The sequence below is a fragment of the Rhopalosiphum maidis genome, chromosome 1 (assembly GCF_003676215.2).
Source record: "Rhopalosiphum maidis isolate BTI-1 chromosome 1, ASM367621v3, whole genome shotgun sequence".
Lineage (NCBI taxonomy): Eukaryota > Metazoa > Arthropoda > Insecta > Hemiptera > Aphididae > Rhopalosiphum > Rhopalosiphum maidis.
In genome coordinates, this window is record NC_040877.1 from 91,126,693 (window position 1) to 91,142,946 (window position 16,254).

At 27.4% G+C, this 16,254-nt stretch overlaps 1 protein-coding gene across 1 annotated transcript in view; it reads right to left on the reverse strand.

Annotated features, from left to right (window-relative positions):
- LOC113553664 overlaps nt 1-16,254 on the reverse strand; it is a 140,393-nt gene that overhangs the window by 35,348 nt on the left and 88,791 nt on the right. Inside the window, exons 2-3 of the mRNA XM_026957124.2 lie at nt 2,152-2,360; nt 753-888 (exon numbers count right to left, since the gene is read on the reverse strand). Of these exons, the coding sequence (XP_026812925.1) occupies nt 753-888; nt 2,152-2,360 (345 nt within the window). The remainder of the gene's footprint in view (nt 1-752; nt 889-2,151; nt 2,361-16,254) is intronic.

Below are 16,254 nucleotides of genomic sequence, written 5' to 3' on the forward strand. Positions count from 1 at the left end.
ACATATAATCACAGATATAGGCACAGTTGATGGAGAAAATGTGGTGTAAATAAAATAAGGCATTGAATGGAAGAACCGGATTGCACAAAGTGATTCCCTAAAGGTTCCTGTAACGATAACTTACTATAGGTATCAGTAAAATCACATAAATAGCTTAGCACACTATTGTCGGCCATAATATAGCAACAAAATACAAAGAAGATAAACGTTGAAACATTTATACTCCAAAAATATTCTGATCATATTAAAGTAGAATTGGTAGTAAAAGCTCAAAAAAAACAAAATACAATTTTTTTAAAAACACTAATTGTCTGAAAAATATAAAATTAGTTATTTTTTCTTTAATTTATTAGTATAATTGTCTGTTTTAATTTCTTTATACATAACTTATTATATAGGAATATACATACATGTACAATGCACATTGATTTATTTTGGGATATTTGTGACGTAAAATGTAAGTTTTTTATTCAAAATTTGTATGCATTAAATTCAATGAATTCATATCACGAACAACTTTTGAAGTTTACTCGAGGGAAATATGAATTTCAGCATTCAATATTTAGTTCGTATTACCTTTGAATATCAATTATGTATGTAAAAAAAAATTGTTATACCTACTATTATTTTTAATATTATAATTTATAGGATAATACATTAAATAAGATATCCAATATTTATCGGAGTATTGCTTTTTTTTGAAAATTGATATAAATCAATACGGCGTGTGAATAATTAATATTATTTCTTACCGATGACTGTCATATTGGCGTCTTCAACGACTGTTGGAAAATTCGGAGCATCTGTAGATACTTCACACTTGTAATTGCCATTGCTCGTCCTAGTCAACGGAAACAGCGTCACTTCAGTGGCGGAAGACTTACTCTCCTGGTGAATAATAAAAAAATTAATTAAAACTGAAATATTTATACTCGATAAATGTTAATACAATGTATATTAGGTCAGTAGTTGAATAAATTAAGTACCAAACTGTTAAACTACAAAATGTGAGCATAGATATAGCAAAAAAAAAAAAAAACCATGATAATAATTTTGAATACAATTAAATAAAAGTGAATATATTCTTGATTAATTAAAATATGTAATATACTATTTCTGTTCTTGAAATATTGTAATTAAACATTACCATTCTATGTAATCGTATAATAAAATCTGTCTTATTTTGTTATATGGAATTTAAATAATAAATATTTTTTAAAATGAATGTGTTAATATTAGTTTATAGCATATTCATTACATTTAACTGTTGACAATTTAACAATTTAATAGATAGGTAAATAGGTTAATATTAATTTTTTAGATTTTCGTATATTATGTTTGTTTGATCGTTTAAAATCACACCGCAAGAACACCGTATTAAGTATTCAAGTGTTCACATTGAAAATCAAATAATATATCAAACATAAACTCAAAAATGCGGTATTATGTATTGTTATGGCGTTGTAAAATAACGGTGTTGGCGACGACGATGACGGTAGGCACGGTAAATTGCTCTGCTAGCTAGGGGGTCTGAAGGCCCGTGCGCATATGAATACGAAATAAATGACGATGTTCTACAGTGGTACAGTGGCGTCTGTATAATATTTTATGGTTTATGTGGGGGAGGGGGAGAATACACGGTAGACTAGTGTCGTTTATTTCGTTAGGTTTTTATTCGGGCGTTCCGTGAAAAAACGGCTGCCGAGCCGATATAAAATACGTAACACAAATGCAACGGTCTATGTGATAATGTTTTCGCGGTTTCTATATAGGTCAATGAGTCGAAAACTTTCACCACAAATTTTCACGAAAATGTATATGTACATAATATTTGCGAGAGGATTACACAACGTTCGTTGTTTCATCTCGTCGTTTAACCGTCTCCGCCACTAGCACAGTCCCCATCTATTGCGCGCACCTAACCTAACCCAACCGCGTTCCTTACGGCGGCAGTGACAAACTCTCCGCGGTGCAAAAACTCTCCCGACCCAGTTGCCTGAGAAAGTTTCAGCCGTAATTTTTAAGCCACCTCCCTATGCGAAGGACGACATGACGTGCGATAAAATAATTTACCACACGAAAAGAAATGAAAAAAAAATAATAATAATAACAAAAATCGACCAAAAACGACTCGGCCAACTTTATACTCACGTCCACGTTTACGCCGTCCACGCCGAACACGAGCGTCTGTGGACTCAACCCGGGCGTGTACCGGAAGAATTCGTGATCGTCCTTGTACCATTTTACAGAATACAGACTGTCGCCGCCCGTGTTGAATTGACAGTACAGCGTCACTGAACTTCTCAAGTCCGCCCATTGAGGTATGACTAACTTGGTTAAGATAAGACCTCCTTTGTTACCTGCAAAAATACACGAATATTGATTTAAAAGAAAAAAAACTTTTATTTTACAAATATCATTATTATAACAATAACATTTTATTTTGAAAGCTTAAACGACGACTAGTACAACAGCAGCGTTTTGGTTCAGAACTCGAACGTAAATATACGTCACAGTTGCAAGATGTCGGTGTCCAGTCATTCCTCTATTGTTATTTTGTGAGATAAAACCTTTAACGAGTATTTTGTGTTTTATTCTATAGATAAATAGATTATTGGACCAACAAAAACATTTACTATACATAATACACGACGATCACAATGAAATTCCTACAAGAGATCGCGAGCAGGTACCGCGCCCGATATGTTCACAGTCAAAAAGTTAGCGGTCTAATATTATTAATTCGGTCCTCATTGTTTTGTAAAGGAACTTCAATATTATTGTTTGTTTTCATAAAGTCAAAACGAATTCCTTTTTTTTTTTTTTTTTTGGTTGATATTAAATTTATTATCTGAATTTCACTCCGTCAATAGCTTTTGTTCATTTGATTATACGATTTTTTCATTATTATTATTACTATTATTACTATACTCGAATTCCGAGTAAATAAAATCGATGTAACAGTAGTATAACAACTAAAATGTACTGAATTACATTATTTTAACTATACTTTTGTAAAAAAAAAATCAAAAATATTACTGTAAAATTATCACAATATTTCAATATATAATCGTTAAAACAGTTAAGAATTCTATCATATATCGTGATGACCATGTTTAAATTATATTTACATACGTGTTGCATACTTTATGATCGCATTAAACCGTGTTTTTATGAGTTTCACGATATTTTTAACTGTACTGTGGTTACGAATAACCCATTAATATATTAATTATTCATGACGAAGTGCAGAATTAAAGGATTACGTATAATAAAGGTAAATTCTATAATACGTTTTATGTTACATTTGAAATAAATGTTTTATAGATTTTATTTTTGTGTTGATCGTGTAACTTAAATTTGTATTTATATATACTTACAGTAAACTACTACCAAAGCTTTATTTTTTTTTTTTTGACTAAATAATTTATAAAACTTCAAAACTAAAAAAAATATTATGATGATAATAATGTAAAATTATGATTTAACAATTAGAATTTTAAACTTATATTTTGTTTTTTCGTTATAAATCAATTTAAATAGATAGACCGATAGATAGTTACAGTATAGAATAATAAAAAAATAGTTACAAATTAAATGTAATACAAAAATAATTGTATGTGAAAAAAATTTGTCTCTAATAGCCTGACCTTGTTTTTCGGAGAGACAAGAGTTCAAAAGGTTTCTTAATTTTATATTTTATACTTAACAACACAATATAAATTTAAATACAAATAAAAATAAAAATAAAAAATAACATCGTGGTATATATAGTAACAATTTATATTAAAACGAAAACAAATTTCTAAGAAGATTACTATGCAGAAAAAAGTAAATAAAAGTAAATTTAGTTAGTTGTTATTTGTGACATTGTTACTTAATGAGTAACACGTTTTTTATATTAGTTAAAGTTATCAAAACTGTTTATATCAATACCAATATATATACATATATTAAATTGTAATTGTAATTAGTATTGATTAATCTTCATGGTTGTTATATAAATTAATCTAACAAAATAATTATAACAATAAAATAATACATTTAAAAAGCAACTTTAATGTGATAATTATCAAACATTTATACATATAACTCTAAAAAAATATAGCGGTGTGTATACAAACAGTATATAGATAAAAAGTAATTTTGCTCAAAACAAAAATAGTAGAAAAAAATATCATCATAATTCGCATGAATTAAATTGTTAATTTTAATAAACAAACGAGAAAATTATTCAAAATTAGATGAAATGTATTTTTAAATTCATTAAGTAATGCACGTGACATTCTTCACGCTTTATAGTAATATAGTTTACACTTCAAGTCGGTACGTTTTTGACTCAAAACTACAGCTTCACGTACACTAAAAAGTTTAGAAACAACTTCCTTGTGATGTCCAAAATATTGAAATACTTGTAACTGTAATCTAAATACCTATATACTATAAGTAATTTCAAAAACTTATGCACCAGCACAAACTCATGAATTACAAATTAAAATTATTCTAAAATCGCGAAGTATCTGTTGGTTTAAATTATATTTCTATATAAACAACAAAATATATCAGGTTCTTAAAGTTTCTTACTTTATTACATTATGCAATTGCGTATATAAGCCATTAATAATTTAAAATAATTTTGAATTAACCAAAATCCATTAAGATTGAATACAAAAGTTATACTATATAGACAGTGAACGGGATAAAGCATGTTTGATGTATTTGGTGTATTATGATATGATATTGAAACAAGTTATACTACGAGCATAAGTATGAAAAATCATCATACTTTGTAATCCTTTTTGATGAGAAACAAAATCTATTTCAGTAATTTATTTTTGATCAGTTAAGATAAACAAGTTATTATCATGAATATGAAAATTAAATCGTATGATAATAATTTATTTTATTAATCATTGGTATACGTAAATATTTTGATTGATTTTTCGTATGAAACGTAGTTGAACGTACTGTAACATTAGACAAATTATCTTGTGATCAACGATAAATGAAAAAAACATCAATAGAAAATAATTTTTTTTTAGAATAATTTAAAAGGTTTAAAAAGCCTAACCGGTAACAGGCATTTGGGATCATACTTTACTTTTATTTACACACAGATTTAGTAAATTTAAAATGATAATACTAAATACAAAAAAATACAATCAGTGTGACACAAGTTGGTAACGTTTTCTATTTAGGCTGTCGACAAAGTTTCGAACTGCAACCCTCAACGGGAGCGTCACCCGTCAAACCCTTTTTATGGAATTTTCATCTGTTCTGGACGAGATAACGATACGTCTACAATACCACAAAATTCCTCTCAAAATTCTGCCTACCTCACAAGATTAGCCCACCTTGCCACTAATTGAGAGAATTCTCGACGATGAAATGGAGTTGATAGCTTTGTGTTACCGTTCCACCACTTCATTGCTAGTTGTCTGTTACCAAAACTCGTACGGAACACATTTTTCGTTGTTATAATAGCAATAGCTATAACAATGGGATATTGATTGTAATGTGCTGTGGCGTACCTATTCAGCTGCAGTCGATACACGTTTTGTAAAAAATATTTCGTTATCATAGAAACGAATGTAATTCGTATGCTAGTTTTTATTTCATATACCAAAAATGTTGTACCTTCGTCGTTTTTAAGTTATTGTAATTTTAAAATTGCAAAATATAGTTTACCTTATTTGTATTTTTATATATTATCAAGGAGTGGTATCACGTTTGACTTTAATAGTGTAAAATCAAATTGAAATTACTCGGCGCAATTGACATAGGGTTAGCAGAAACTATAATGGACATAATAGATTTAGTGATACCGTGACGGTCGTTCTTATGCATTTCAATGGTAGGAAACATTGTGACCAATAAACTCCGTTAGTCTATTAAAAACGCTCAAGTGCACTTAAGTTACCCTTTGTAATTACGACGGAATAATGCGTGTCGTAGAAAAAAAAGGGACTATATTGAAATTCAAAGCACATACGAAATGTTTATTGCTCAAACGCGAGTATGTGGAAACCCGTGGGACACTACAATATACAATATTGTGCACTTGGAGGAATGTTGGATGAGAAAGATAGAAAAAAACCTTACCAGTGTGCATTTCCCGACCCCCGAGCAACGACGTGTGCTCTGAGTTTCGTAAAACAGCTGTGTAAGAAAAATCGACTAACTCTTTTTTTTTGTATTTTTTTTACCCCATACTGCATCGCCGGCATAGACGATACAGTCTCGCCGATAAAACTAAATCAAAAAGATTATATCGACTTGGGAAAAATAAAAGTTTCATAAGGACCCTCGTGGGAACGTTATCCCGTTGTCCTGTGGTTGCAAAGGAACATTTCGGTGCCTTTCGCGTTATTATTCTTTGTCAGAGAAATCCTTTTACGTTTTATTGCCTTAACCACAGTAGGCTCTTATGCTACTTTTAAATGGATTGCAATCTTTTAAAATAAAACAATAAGTCATCGGCAGTGAACCAATTAAAGGTGAGATAACTAAATTATTACTCGTTTATAGTTTACGGGGTCAGGCGTTATTATACTAAAGATTCCGTGATTGCAATTGATAGTGACTTTGCCGTTGGGTTGATGACTTAATACCATTTGAATTGTTACACTACTGTGTGAACGCACATTTCGGTCTCGAGTTAAGACTCAATTTCTAAACGGTCAGCTGATGCACGGGGTCTGATTGAATTAATAATAGTTTACAACGCCAGATTAGTTGGCACAAAAGCTAGGGACTAGAAATGGGTGCGTTTAAACTTTCGACGGAGAGAGTAGATAAAGGGGTTGACTAACACCGATATATCCCATTAAACTTACCACTTTCTATAGTCAGGTCTGCAATTAGCTAGTTAAAACTGATGATCCAGCTGCTTCAGTATTAACTCGGCCACATTAATTACCGGCCAGGGCCTCCATGCGCCTGACAATGAACGGATATATTATCAAAGCTTAATGGTTTCTAAAATTAGAAAGGACAGACAAACTTTGTCAGGTAAGTTTCAAGTCGGAAGTCAAAAGGGAACCTGCAGAACGAATGGTTTTGTATGGCCTCACTCAAGCTTGTGCGCTTATATCGTACCAAATCATCGACAACTGTTGCAAGTAAGTCTCGGGCCATATACATTACTTATTAATAAGACACTGCTAAGATTGATTTGAAAACAATAGACACTATAGTGATAGTCTCGAAGAAATAATTAAAGCTATTGAATATAATAAACTATTTATCAAACATTTAACTGAAATAATGTAGTATATTGGATTTATTAGTGATGAATTCAGAGCAATATGAGTAATAAATTGGCTTTTTAATATACCTAATTAATAATATCATAATATTATTCAGGTTTTTTATAATATGTATATATGTATATATATATATATAAATAACCTATTTTCCTGATTATGTAAAATAATTATTGTTACTATTAACTTGAGTTTAAATTAGTAGGTAACAAATACTAATATATTATGAGTGCACTCTATTGAAATGTTATTTTTTTCTTATTTATTATTATTCCATTATAGTTTATAAGCTTCTTAATGAGGATGAAAAACTATGTTGTTGGTAGCTGTTTTGTTATATTATTTCGAGAAATAAATTCTGTACGTTATAATGGTATATTATATTGTTGATATTTATTAAACTATATTTTATAATTTACTATACATTTATTATAATTTATATTATATTTTAAAATGTTTACAGAATTATTTGATTAACTTCTCTTTAAAATAAAATTTTAATTTATTATTTATATAATATATATTTCAGTAATTCAGTATTTGATAGATTTAAATATAAGTAATATTAATGTAATTATAATTTTGGTGCCTTGGTACCTTTGTATTATTATGATTCAATGATTTATATATTTTAGCTTAATTAATTTGTTATTTTCTTTAGAAATCATCAATACTATATAATAAAATATTATTTAATAGTTATATTAAAATTTGACATTTGAATATACCCAAGTACAATTTGAAACATAATACAATACATTAATTTAAACACGAAGCTTATATTAAATATTATTATTTGATGGTTTAGTTTGTATGATATTATTTCGAAAAAACATGAAATCAAAGTTTTTTTTTTCTGTCAAATAGCTTTAATTTAAGTATTTTGCTCAATAGAATAGTACAGCTATATTTTTTTTTTTATAAAAAATCACAATTAGTACATCAAATATTATTGTACATATTGTACATTTGTATTTTTTTTTTTTTTTATCAACACTGCTGTAATACATTTTAGTTTTCTTTAGAAAACTTATTTAATAAATACCACATAAATAAGATTATTTTTCAGAAAAACCCTGTATTTAATTTTTTTTCTTTGGAATTATATGAAAATAAAATTATTTTCTTGCTTCAAGTGAAAATTAAATAAACTTAAGTTATTTTTAATAATATAAAAATATGTTTACGTTCATCACAGCGGTAGTCAAAGTATGTATTACAAATGAATACAATTATTATTATTATTTTAATATTTTATAAAACTTTTTGAGAACTTTTGATATGACCATCTAGATTTTAAGTATAAAATTAAAAATATCAGTTTCAACCAAAATTTACTGTTTAACAAATTCTGTCCATACTTTTTATTATTAACTTACATGAATTATTGTTTCAATTACAATTTAAATGTTAACTTCATGTATGTTGTAGTGTTACAGGATATAGATTCTGATCATACAAACAGTAAGAATAATATGTTTAAATATAGAAATAAATTAATAATATACGTTTTTGTTCATGTAATGAAGATTGAGTACATAGTATTATTTTGAAGTGTACTCGTGTATTAAAGTTTAAATACATTTAAATAATATACGATTATAACTTCATCACAATGTTACTTAGTGTTTCGGTATAAAACCATTAAACTAAAAAACAAACTTTATTCAAGTTTACAAAGGTTTTTATTTCATCCCTTGTAGAGGTTACGACAACCTTTATTGTATCGTAATAATTAAAAAAAATATTTATTTAATAATTAATCAGTTTACTATAATATATAGTTTGTGAGCACGGACATTTTGATAATTCAAGATCGAAGTTGATAAAAAACGTGATTCTAGAGGCAACGTCTGACTTATTATTTAATATTACGAAGACGATTTCGTTATAGTTGTAAAAAAATGAAATCGAATAATACAAAACATAGCAAGGAAGTATTGTATATAATGTTATGTTGACTATATTATACAAGTTGAGTTAGATTTCGATTTTTTAGTTGAAAATAGAATTTCTGCTACTTGAATGGATTATATTGTATACATGAAATGCTTTTATCTGCGCACTCGATTTATCTTGATGCTAAAACTAAGTATTTTTGAATTGAAAAAGTAAATAAATTGTATTTGATATAATAATTGTTATGCATTTGTATTTTATTACAACAGTAAAGCTATAATTGAGAGTGAAATAAACATAGATAATTACATTTTTAAATTCCTTGTATTATTATTTATATAATTAAAATACCAGTAGTAATTTATCTATTTATAGTACTGTGGAGTCTAAAAAAAATTCTTATCAGATGGGTGTTTGGATATAAATTTTAACTCAGTAGTCACTGGTGTATAAAAAGGGTTAATGAAAATGATAGTAGAATCCTAAAGTGGTATAGCAGAAATTATTTTAACCTTAAACCGGTCGACTAAAAAGATAGACCTTTTAGTAAGTGCGCTATCAATATTCAACTATAGCAGGGATCACCGGATTTGCATACTATCTTTTTTGAGTACAAGGATAACTATTATTGGATACAAATTCTTTCACAGCGTACATCGTTCATGGTAAAATGTAAATTTCTGACAAACTTAATATAAAAATTCTAGAACTTTTATTGTGTGAAATGGGATAAGTGTTTTACATCAATTATTTATCCTGAAGTAGCATAACTTTTATCGTTCAGTAAATCGTGGGTTTATGTAAAAAAAATCCAATATCAAAAAGTGAACACTTAAAAAGTAAAAAAAAAAACTTTTCTATTTGAATAACTTTATTAAACGTTGAGATTGAAATTAGATACATAATTTTATATACTGTTTAACATTATGATGTACTATGGAAAATTAGTATTGATTCGTTATCGTGAAATTGTGTCATGCTGTTTGTTTCGAATTGTGTCTGGTACAACCACACAGCAAAACGATTAAAACGTTTAATACGGCCGTTCATACATTTACGTTTTATGACAACAAATCTATATTGTAAATTCGAGAAAAAAAAATGTGCTTTTTTTTTATTTCTTCTCACCAACTGGCCTATCAAACTAGTTGTTCTCTGCGAGAACATGACGGTGGTTTTACACCAGTCAGTCAGGATGAAATCTACCCCTATACACATACACACACACACACACAGTCACTGTACATTTCATTGGCTTCTGTCGTCGTAGGTGTACGACCGAACACACAGCCGAAATAATAAACGACGTCCGGCGACGTGTCGAGTATGAAAAGCGGTCAACCGCCGCCGCCACCACCGTGTACCGGCGCATGTAATCCGTGTTCAACCCTGAATTGATCGAGCGAGGTAAAACGTGCCATAGTTTTTATAACCCTTTAGTTTTCCAATTACTTTTTTTTTGCGCACGTCTCTTTGTCGATCGCTGCCCGATCATCATCATCATTATAATTATTATTATAATTATTGTTGTTATTTTATTATTATCATGATGAATTCGAGCGTGTTTCGGGTGACGATAAATGTATTTTGGAATTTAGATATTCATGAGATATTACATCAGTGCACATAAAAATTCATAATTTTTTCTCAGAAATGCATCAAAAGTGTGTCGATATCGTTCTGTTTAATATTCGGCTTAATTGCTCAAGAAGAAAAATCAACGTAAAAAATCAAATATTGTTACGTAGTCGTCGACGTTACGTTTTAACCGCGAAACGTTTTCATTCATCGTTTTCGTATATAAACATTTTTTTTATAGCTTGTATGTTTCTGCAGTGTTAAATGCATGTTTTAATTTTATAAATGAATATTGAATATAATTTATGAAACTCTATGTTTGAGCTATAGAATACAATTTTTTTGTTTTATATTTAAATGTATTAAATAACAAAATTGTATTTTGAAATTATCGGATTTGTTAATATTTTGATAACCTTTCTCTAAAAATCTATAATTTAGTATATTATAATCAGTTTACATAGTACAGTTTACAAAGTACCTCAAAAAGTAGCATCGGTGTATTGCAGTATTCAGTGATCAGTTAATTTGTATTCTTTTGAATTTATAACAATTAAAATTGGAATAAAATAAGTTGTATTCTATGACGTAGTATTAATTGTGTAATAAGAATTACATTGTGTCGTTTAATATATTTTTTCATAATAGAACATCAAAGGCAGTTATTTATTGAAACCGTTATTTGATGAATTATTTTTCAAACAAATCAAAACTTTATTTGGTTTTTGTTTTTATTTCTATTGGTACTTCCTTAAATATTTTTTTTTAATTATTAAAAGTTTTCATAATTTAAATGTACAGTTTTTTTTTTTTTTTTTTACTCATCTTGTGTTTTTAATAACTTTGAAACTTAATCGAGGTTTGTTACAAACAATAAAACACCCTTTTTAATTTTTTATATTACCGTTTGGTTAACCAATATGTCCTTCATTTATCATCTACAATCATTTTATGGCAGTTTATTGGTATCTAATTTGTTCTTACTTCGTAAATTTAAATCTGCTTGGTTTTTAAATGCAAATGATTTCTATGGTATTATTTTTTTTACTATTATTCTAAAATTATGGTTTCATTATAATACTATAATTTCTATTTTCTATGAAACATTAATAATAACTGATTCCTAGATAGTACACAAAATATTTTAATTATTTTCGTCAATATAAAAACAGCAATAGGTAGCATTTTGGATAACAGCCAATAACTAAAACCATTTAATTTATTGTATAGTCCACATATTAATCGTGAAATAAAACTTTTATCCGGCACATGACGAATAAGGAAATAATATTACTCTGTTAGTATTTGGAGTATCAGAAAATTGATCATTTTCTCGAAACGATTGATTAAGCGTTGTAAAACGAAGAATTTTAAATCGTTTAAGCGTCAATGTTATAACAAATCGATTTCAAATGAAAATAGAATCGTTTATAATGGGTAATAAAACCAAACTAAATTATTTTTTTTTCGATAGATAAATATTTATTGCACACCCACTATTTTATAATTACTTTCTGACCCATGATTTATAGATTAATGATGTGGAAGGGATAAGAGCCACAAATCATTTAGGAAATTATCGCGTGCGTCACGGGAATATATTAAAGTCATGTCAACCCGTTGTTCCGTCGACATTATATTGGCACTTTTTTGACACGCACAAAGAACGAAAAATATAGGGAGAAATTTGGTTTCAAATACAAAAGCAACTCCAAATAATATTATCCTAGAAGTATTCAGCAACACGACGGGTATCTATGCCTGCTTATTTAATGTTTTCATATAATTTTCTGGAATGATAATGTACGTATATTACGGTATTGAATTCAGGATGTTCAATTATTTTCGAAATACTCTGTAGAAGATGATTTAAACTCCAGCTTCATTGGAATACCATGAGAGTTAATTTCCGCATGAAAACTATTAGCAAACGTCATTGTCAAACAACAACGACCTTTTGTGAATGGCGAATAAAAAAACGATTAATAAAGTTTAACTCATGGAAGTATATGAAGTAAAATGTTTATTTTCTCTGAACACTGCCAATTGCCACTAAGCCTATGACACATTTAACGGTAATATGGCATGTGATTTAGATACAAATGGTTACTGTAAAATAAACAAGAAACCGACTATATACGTTCATTGTTGGAACTTTAAGCTCGATATTCTGTTAAATACTTTAAAGCTTATCTTCACAAAATTAGTATTTATGTATTAGTTTAAAATATGTTTGGAAGGCAATTATTATAAATATTAATATGGGCCAAAAATTGTTTTAACATCGTCATAATAATCTAATACTAACGTATCGTTTTAAATGTATATTATTCTTCATATCGTTACGCGGTTGTGGTTTATGCAAAAAATAATAACCATTAATGACCTAGCGGGTAATTAATTACATTTTATTATTATTAAATTGTCAGCAGCAAATTTATTTTGTCGCGGTGAAATTCCGATGTATGTTTAATAAATATTACGCGTATAAAGTGAACCCAGGACGCAATAATGATTAATTTGTTTTAATTTATACAGGACATGAAACTATTCGGAAATATATACAATAAAATCTAAGCGATTAATGTTTCGAGTTATTGACGGTATTTAATACAATAATAATATGATATGTATTGATAGCATTGATACGTATGATAGTGTATACGATCAGCCGACGTTCAGTTTCGATGACACGATAATATTATAAAGGTTTTGTGAGAAATATGACAAAAACCTAAAATCTATCGTTTGCTATATAATATTATGATACATTAATAATATAATATACATATTATATATTTGCATTTATGTGTGTATACTGAACATAATATGTTTTGTAAAATAATATTTGCTAGTTTTGAATGTAAAATTTTCAAAATTTAATTAGATACATCACTTGCAACATTTTAATTAAAAATTAGACCGATAAACATGTTAAAATCTACTGTTAAAATATAGAAACATATTGTAATATTTATTTTTCGGTTTTTATTGTTTGTTTTATTACTTTAATGCAAAATCTACGAAAATGGCTAAGGATAATAAAAATAAATCAGTCTGATAGAAATTGAAGTGTTAAGTTAAAAGTGGTGGTTGGCGAGCGAGGTGATAGGATGTAAAGTGCTCTAATAGATATTATACATTATTTTTGATTTAATATTTTTTTGTTTTAAAGCGTCAAAAATATCATGTTATAATATTGAAAGTTGTAAAATAGTAATGCATACGTCCATTTGCAGCATCGCACGAGTGAATAGGTTTATGGACGTGACACCTACACTCCTAGTTTTTATACGTAACTAAACTTTGCGTGGTTCAAAGGTAAACTATACGACCCCGTCACTGCAAAATTACGGTTGACAGGTATTTTCTATACGGTATCGTGAGCTCGTTTAATTAATACCGTTGTATTAACTTTTGCAGGGGTTATCAGGTAAATATTGTTGTTGTCCCTCGACACTATAAACACATTAACAGTTTGTGCGCTCCTCGGTTTACCAATGTATTGTGATAATCCGAATGGATTTGACCTTTAAATTCCTTGCGTATTTAAAGTGGTCAAAAAAATCGGGTAAGCGCTAAAAAAAAGGCCCGAATTAATAATCGCTGATCTATAGCCTTCAGCCTGCTTAGGTTAAATTTTTTTTCACATAATACGTTATTATTAATTACTGATAACGAGTAAAACCTTATTTTTTCAAAAAAAAATGCCTTGAATCAATTGATGGAACAAATTTTAAGTAAGCAACACTCTTTGTAAATGTGTTTTTATTTTCATATTATGTATTATTGAATGATTCAATAAACGATTTTAATTGTAATTATTATCATGAGACTGGAAAAATGCAATAACAATAAAAATAATTCGATTTTACATAATATATTATAACGATATATAAAATAATGTTACTGTGTTTATGCTTTAAAAATATTATATAACATAATCATGAATATCAATTAGAAATGTTTATGGATTTTGGTAATTTAAGATTCCCTTAGCTAACAATTTTTCGTTATTTCCTGAGGAAATCATAAAACATAAAGACGATTATTATATAACTAAAATTGTAATGGAATCAAACGAATTTTGGTTAGAATTTTTTTGTATTCCAAAACTAATAGTATAATATATATTGTTATTTAATTATATTATTACCAAACGGTTTTATACACAGATGTGGAAATTTTAAATAGGTACTTATTTGATGATTTAAAAAATAATATTTATTTCTAATTTTTTTTCAATATTATAAAAATATATGTTCAAATAAAATGAAATTCATTAAGTTATATTTAGAATTTCAGCAATATTAATATACTTAAATGTATGGTGAATTTATTATTGAAAGTCACTTTAGATATGACTAATCTGTAACTTACAATTTTATTGTAGATTTAATTCAAAATAGGTACATCTGTCTTATTCGTAATGGCTTACCAATTTGCATATTACATTATATATTAATCGGAAATATTAATTTATGTTATTCTAATATTTTTGTTTATATAATATAACGATAATATAAATGTATAAATATATTATAATATATTATTTATAGCTACTAGTATTAAATCTATAATAGCTCAACACTTACAAAAGATGAAAACAAAGAATATAAATTGCAGTTTAATATATAGTAAAGCTAGCATCTAATATAAAAGAAATTACAATTTTAATAGTAGTTATGGATTTGTTATGGAGTATATAGTAGAAATTAAAAGAAATATTGAGTTTTAAGTGAGTTTATTAAAATTAGGCGTTTGTCCTGCAGTGCAGGAATAATATATTATTTTAAAGGTTTGAATAAATCCCAGCCAGAATAGTATTTCTATACAATACTTAATACTGAATTAAAATTTATCAAACTCATTAGCTATTTCAGAGCCAAATTTTATTTTTCAACTAATTACTTACCTGTTCAATACAATGGTAAACAAAACATAAACATATTTTTTTAGTAAAGACAAATTCCTGATTTTAAATTAAATTGTTTTGTTCCATAACTTAGCATAATATTATATTTACATTTTTTATTTATAATATTTTAATACCATTTAACTTTATTTATGTTTTATGATAATCGAAATACTCAATAAAATAACTAAATAATAGGAATTAAACTAATAGTTTTTACATAAAAAAAAAAGAATTCTAACTTAAAACTCATTATTTTAATTCTGTAAATTTTTCAATTTGTTTTAAATTTTAGTTTTAAATGAACATCATATAATTAATAAGTTATATTATGTATCCAAACAATAATCACCATGTTGATTCAAAATGTATAAATAACAATAAGGTTTTCCTTTAATTTTAAACTTTTGATTCTCGTTGTACCACAAAATACTCATAAATCTACTATAGGAACGATTAAAAAAATTATATATTGTTTGAATATTTATTATAATCAGATGATCATTTTATATATGTTATTTATTATTAACTAAAAATTCGATTACATGTTGTAAGGCACGAAGTCCTATGTAGCTTAAATTGTCGGGTGGCTACCCA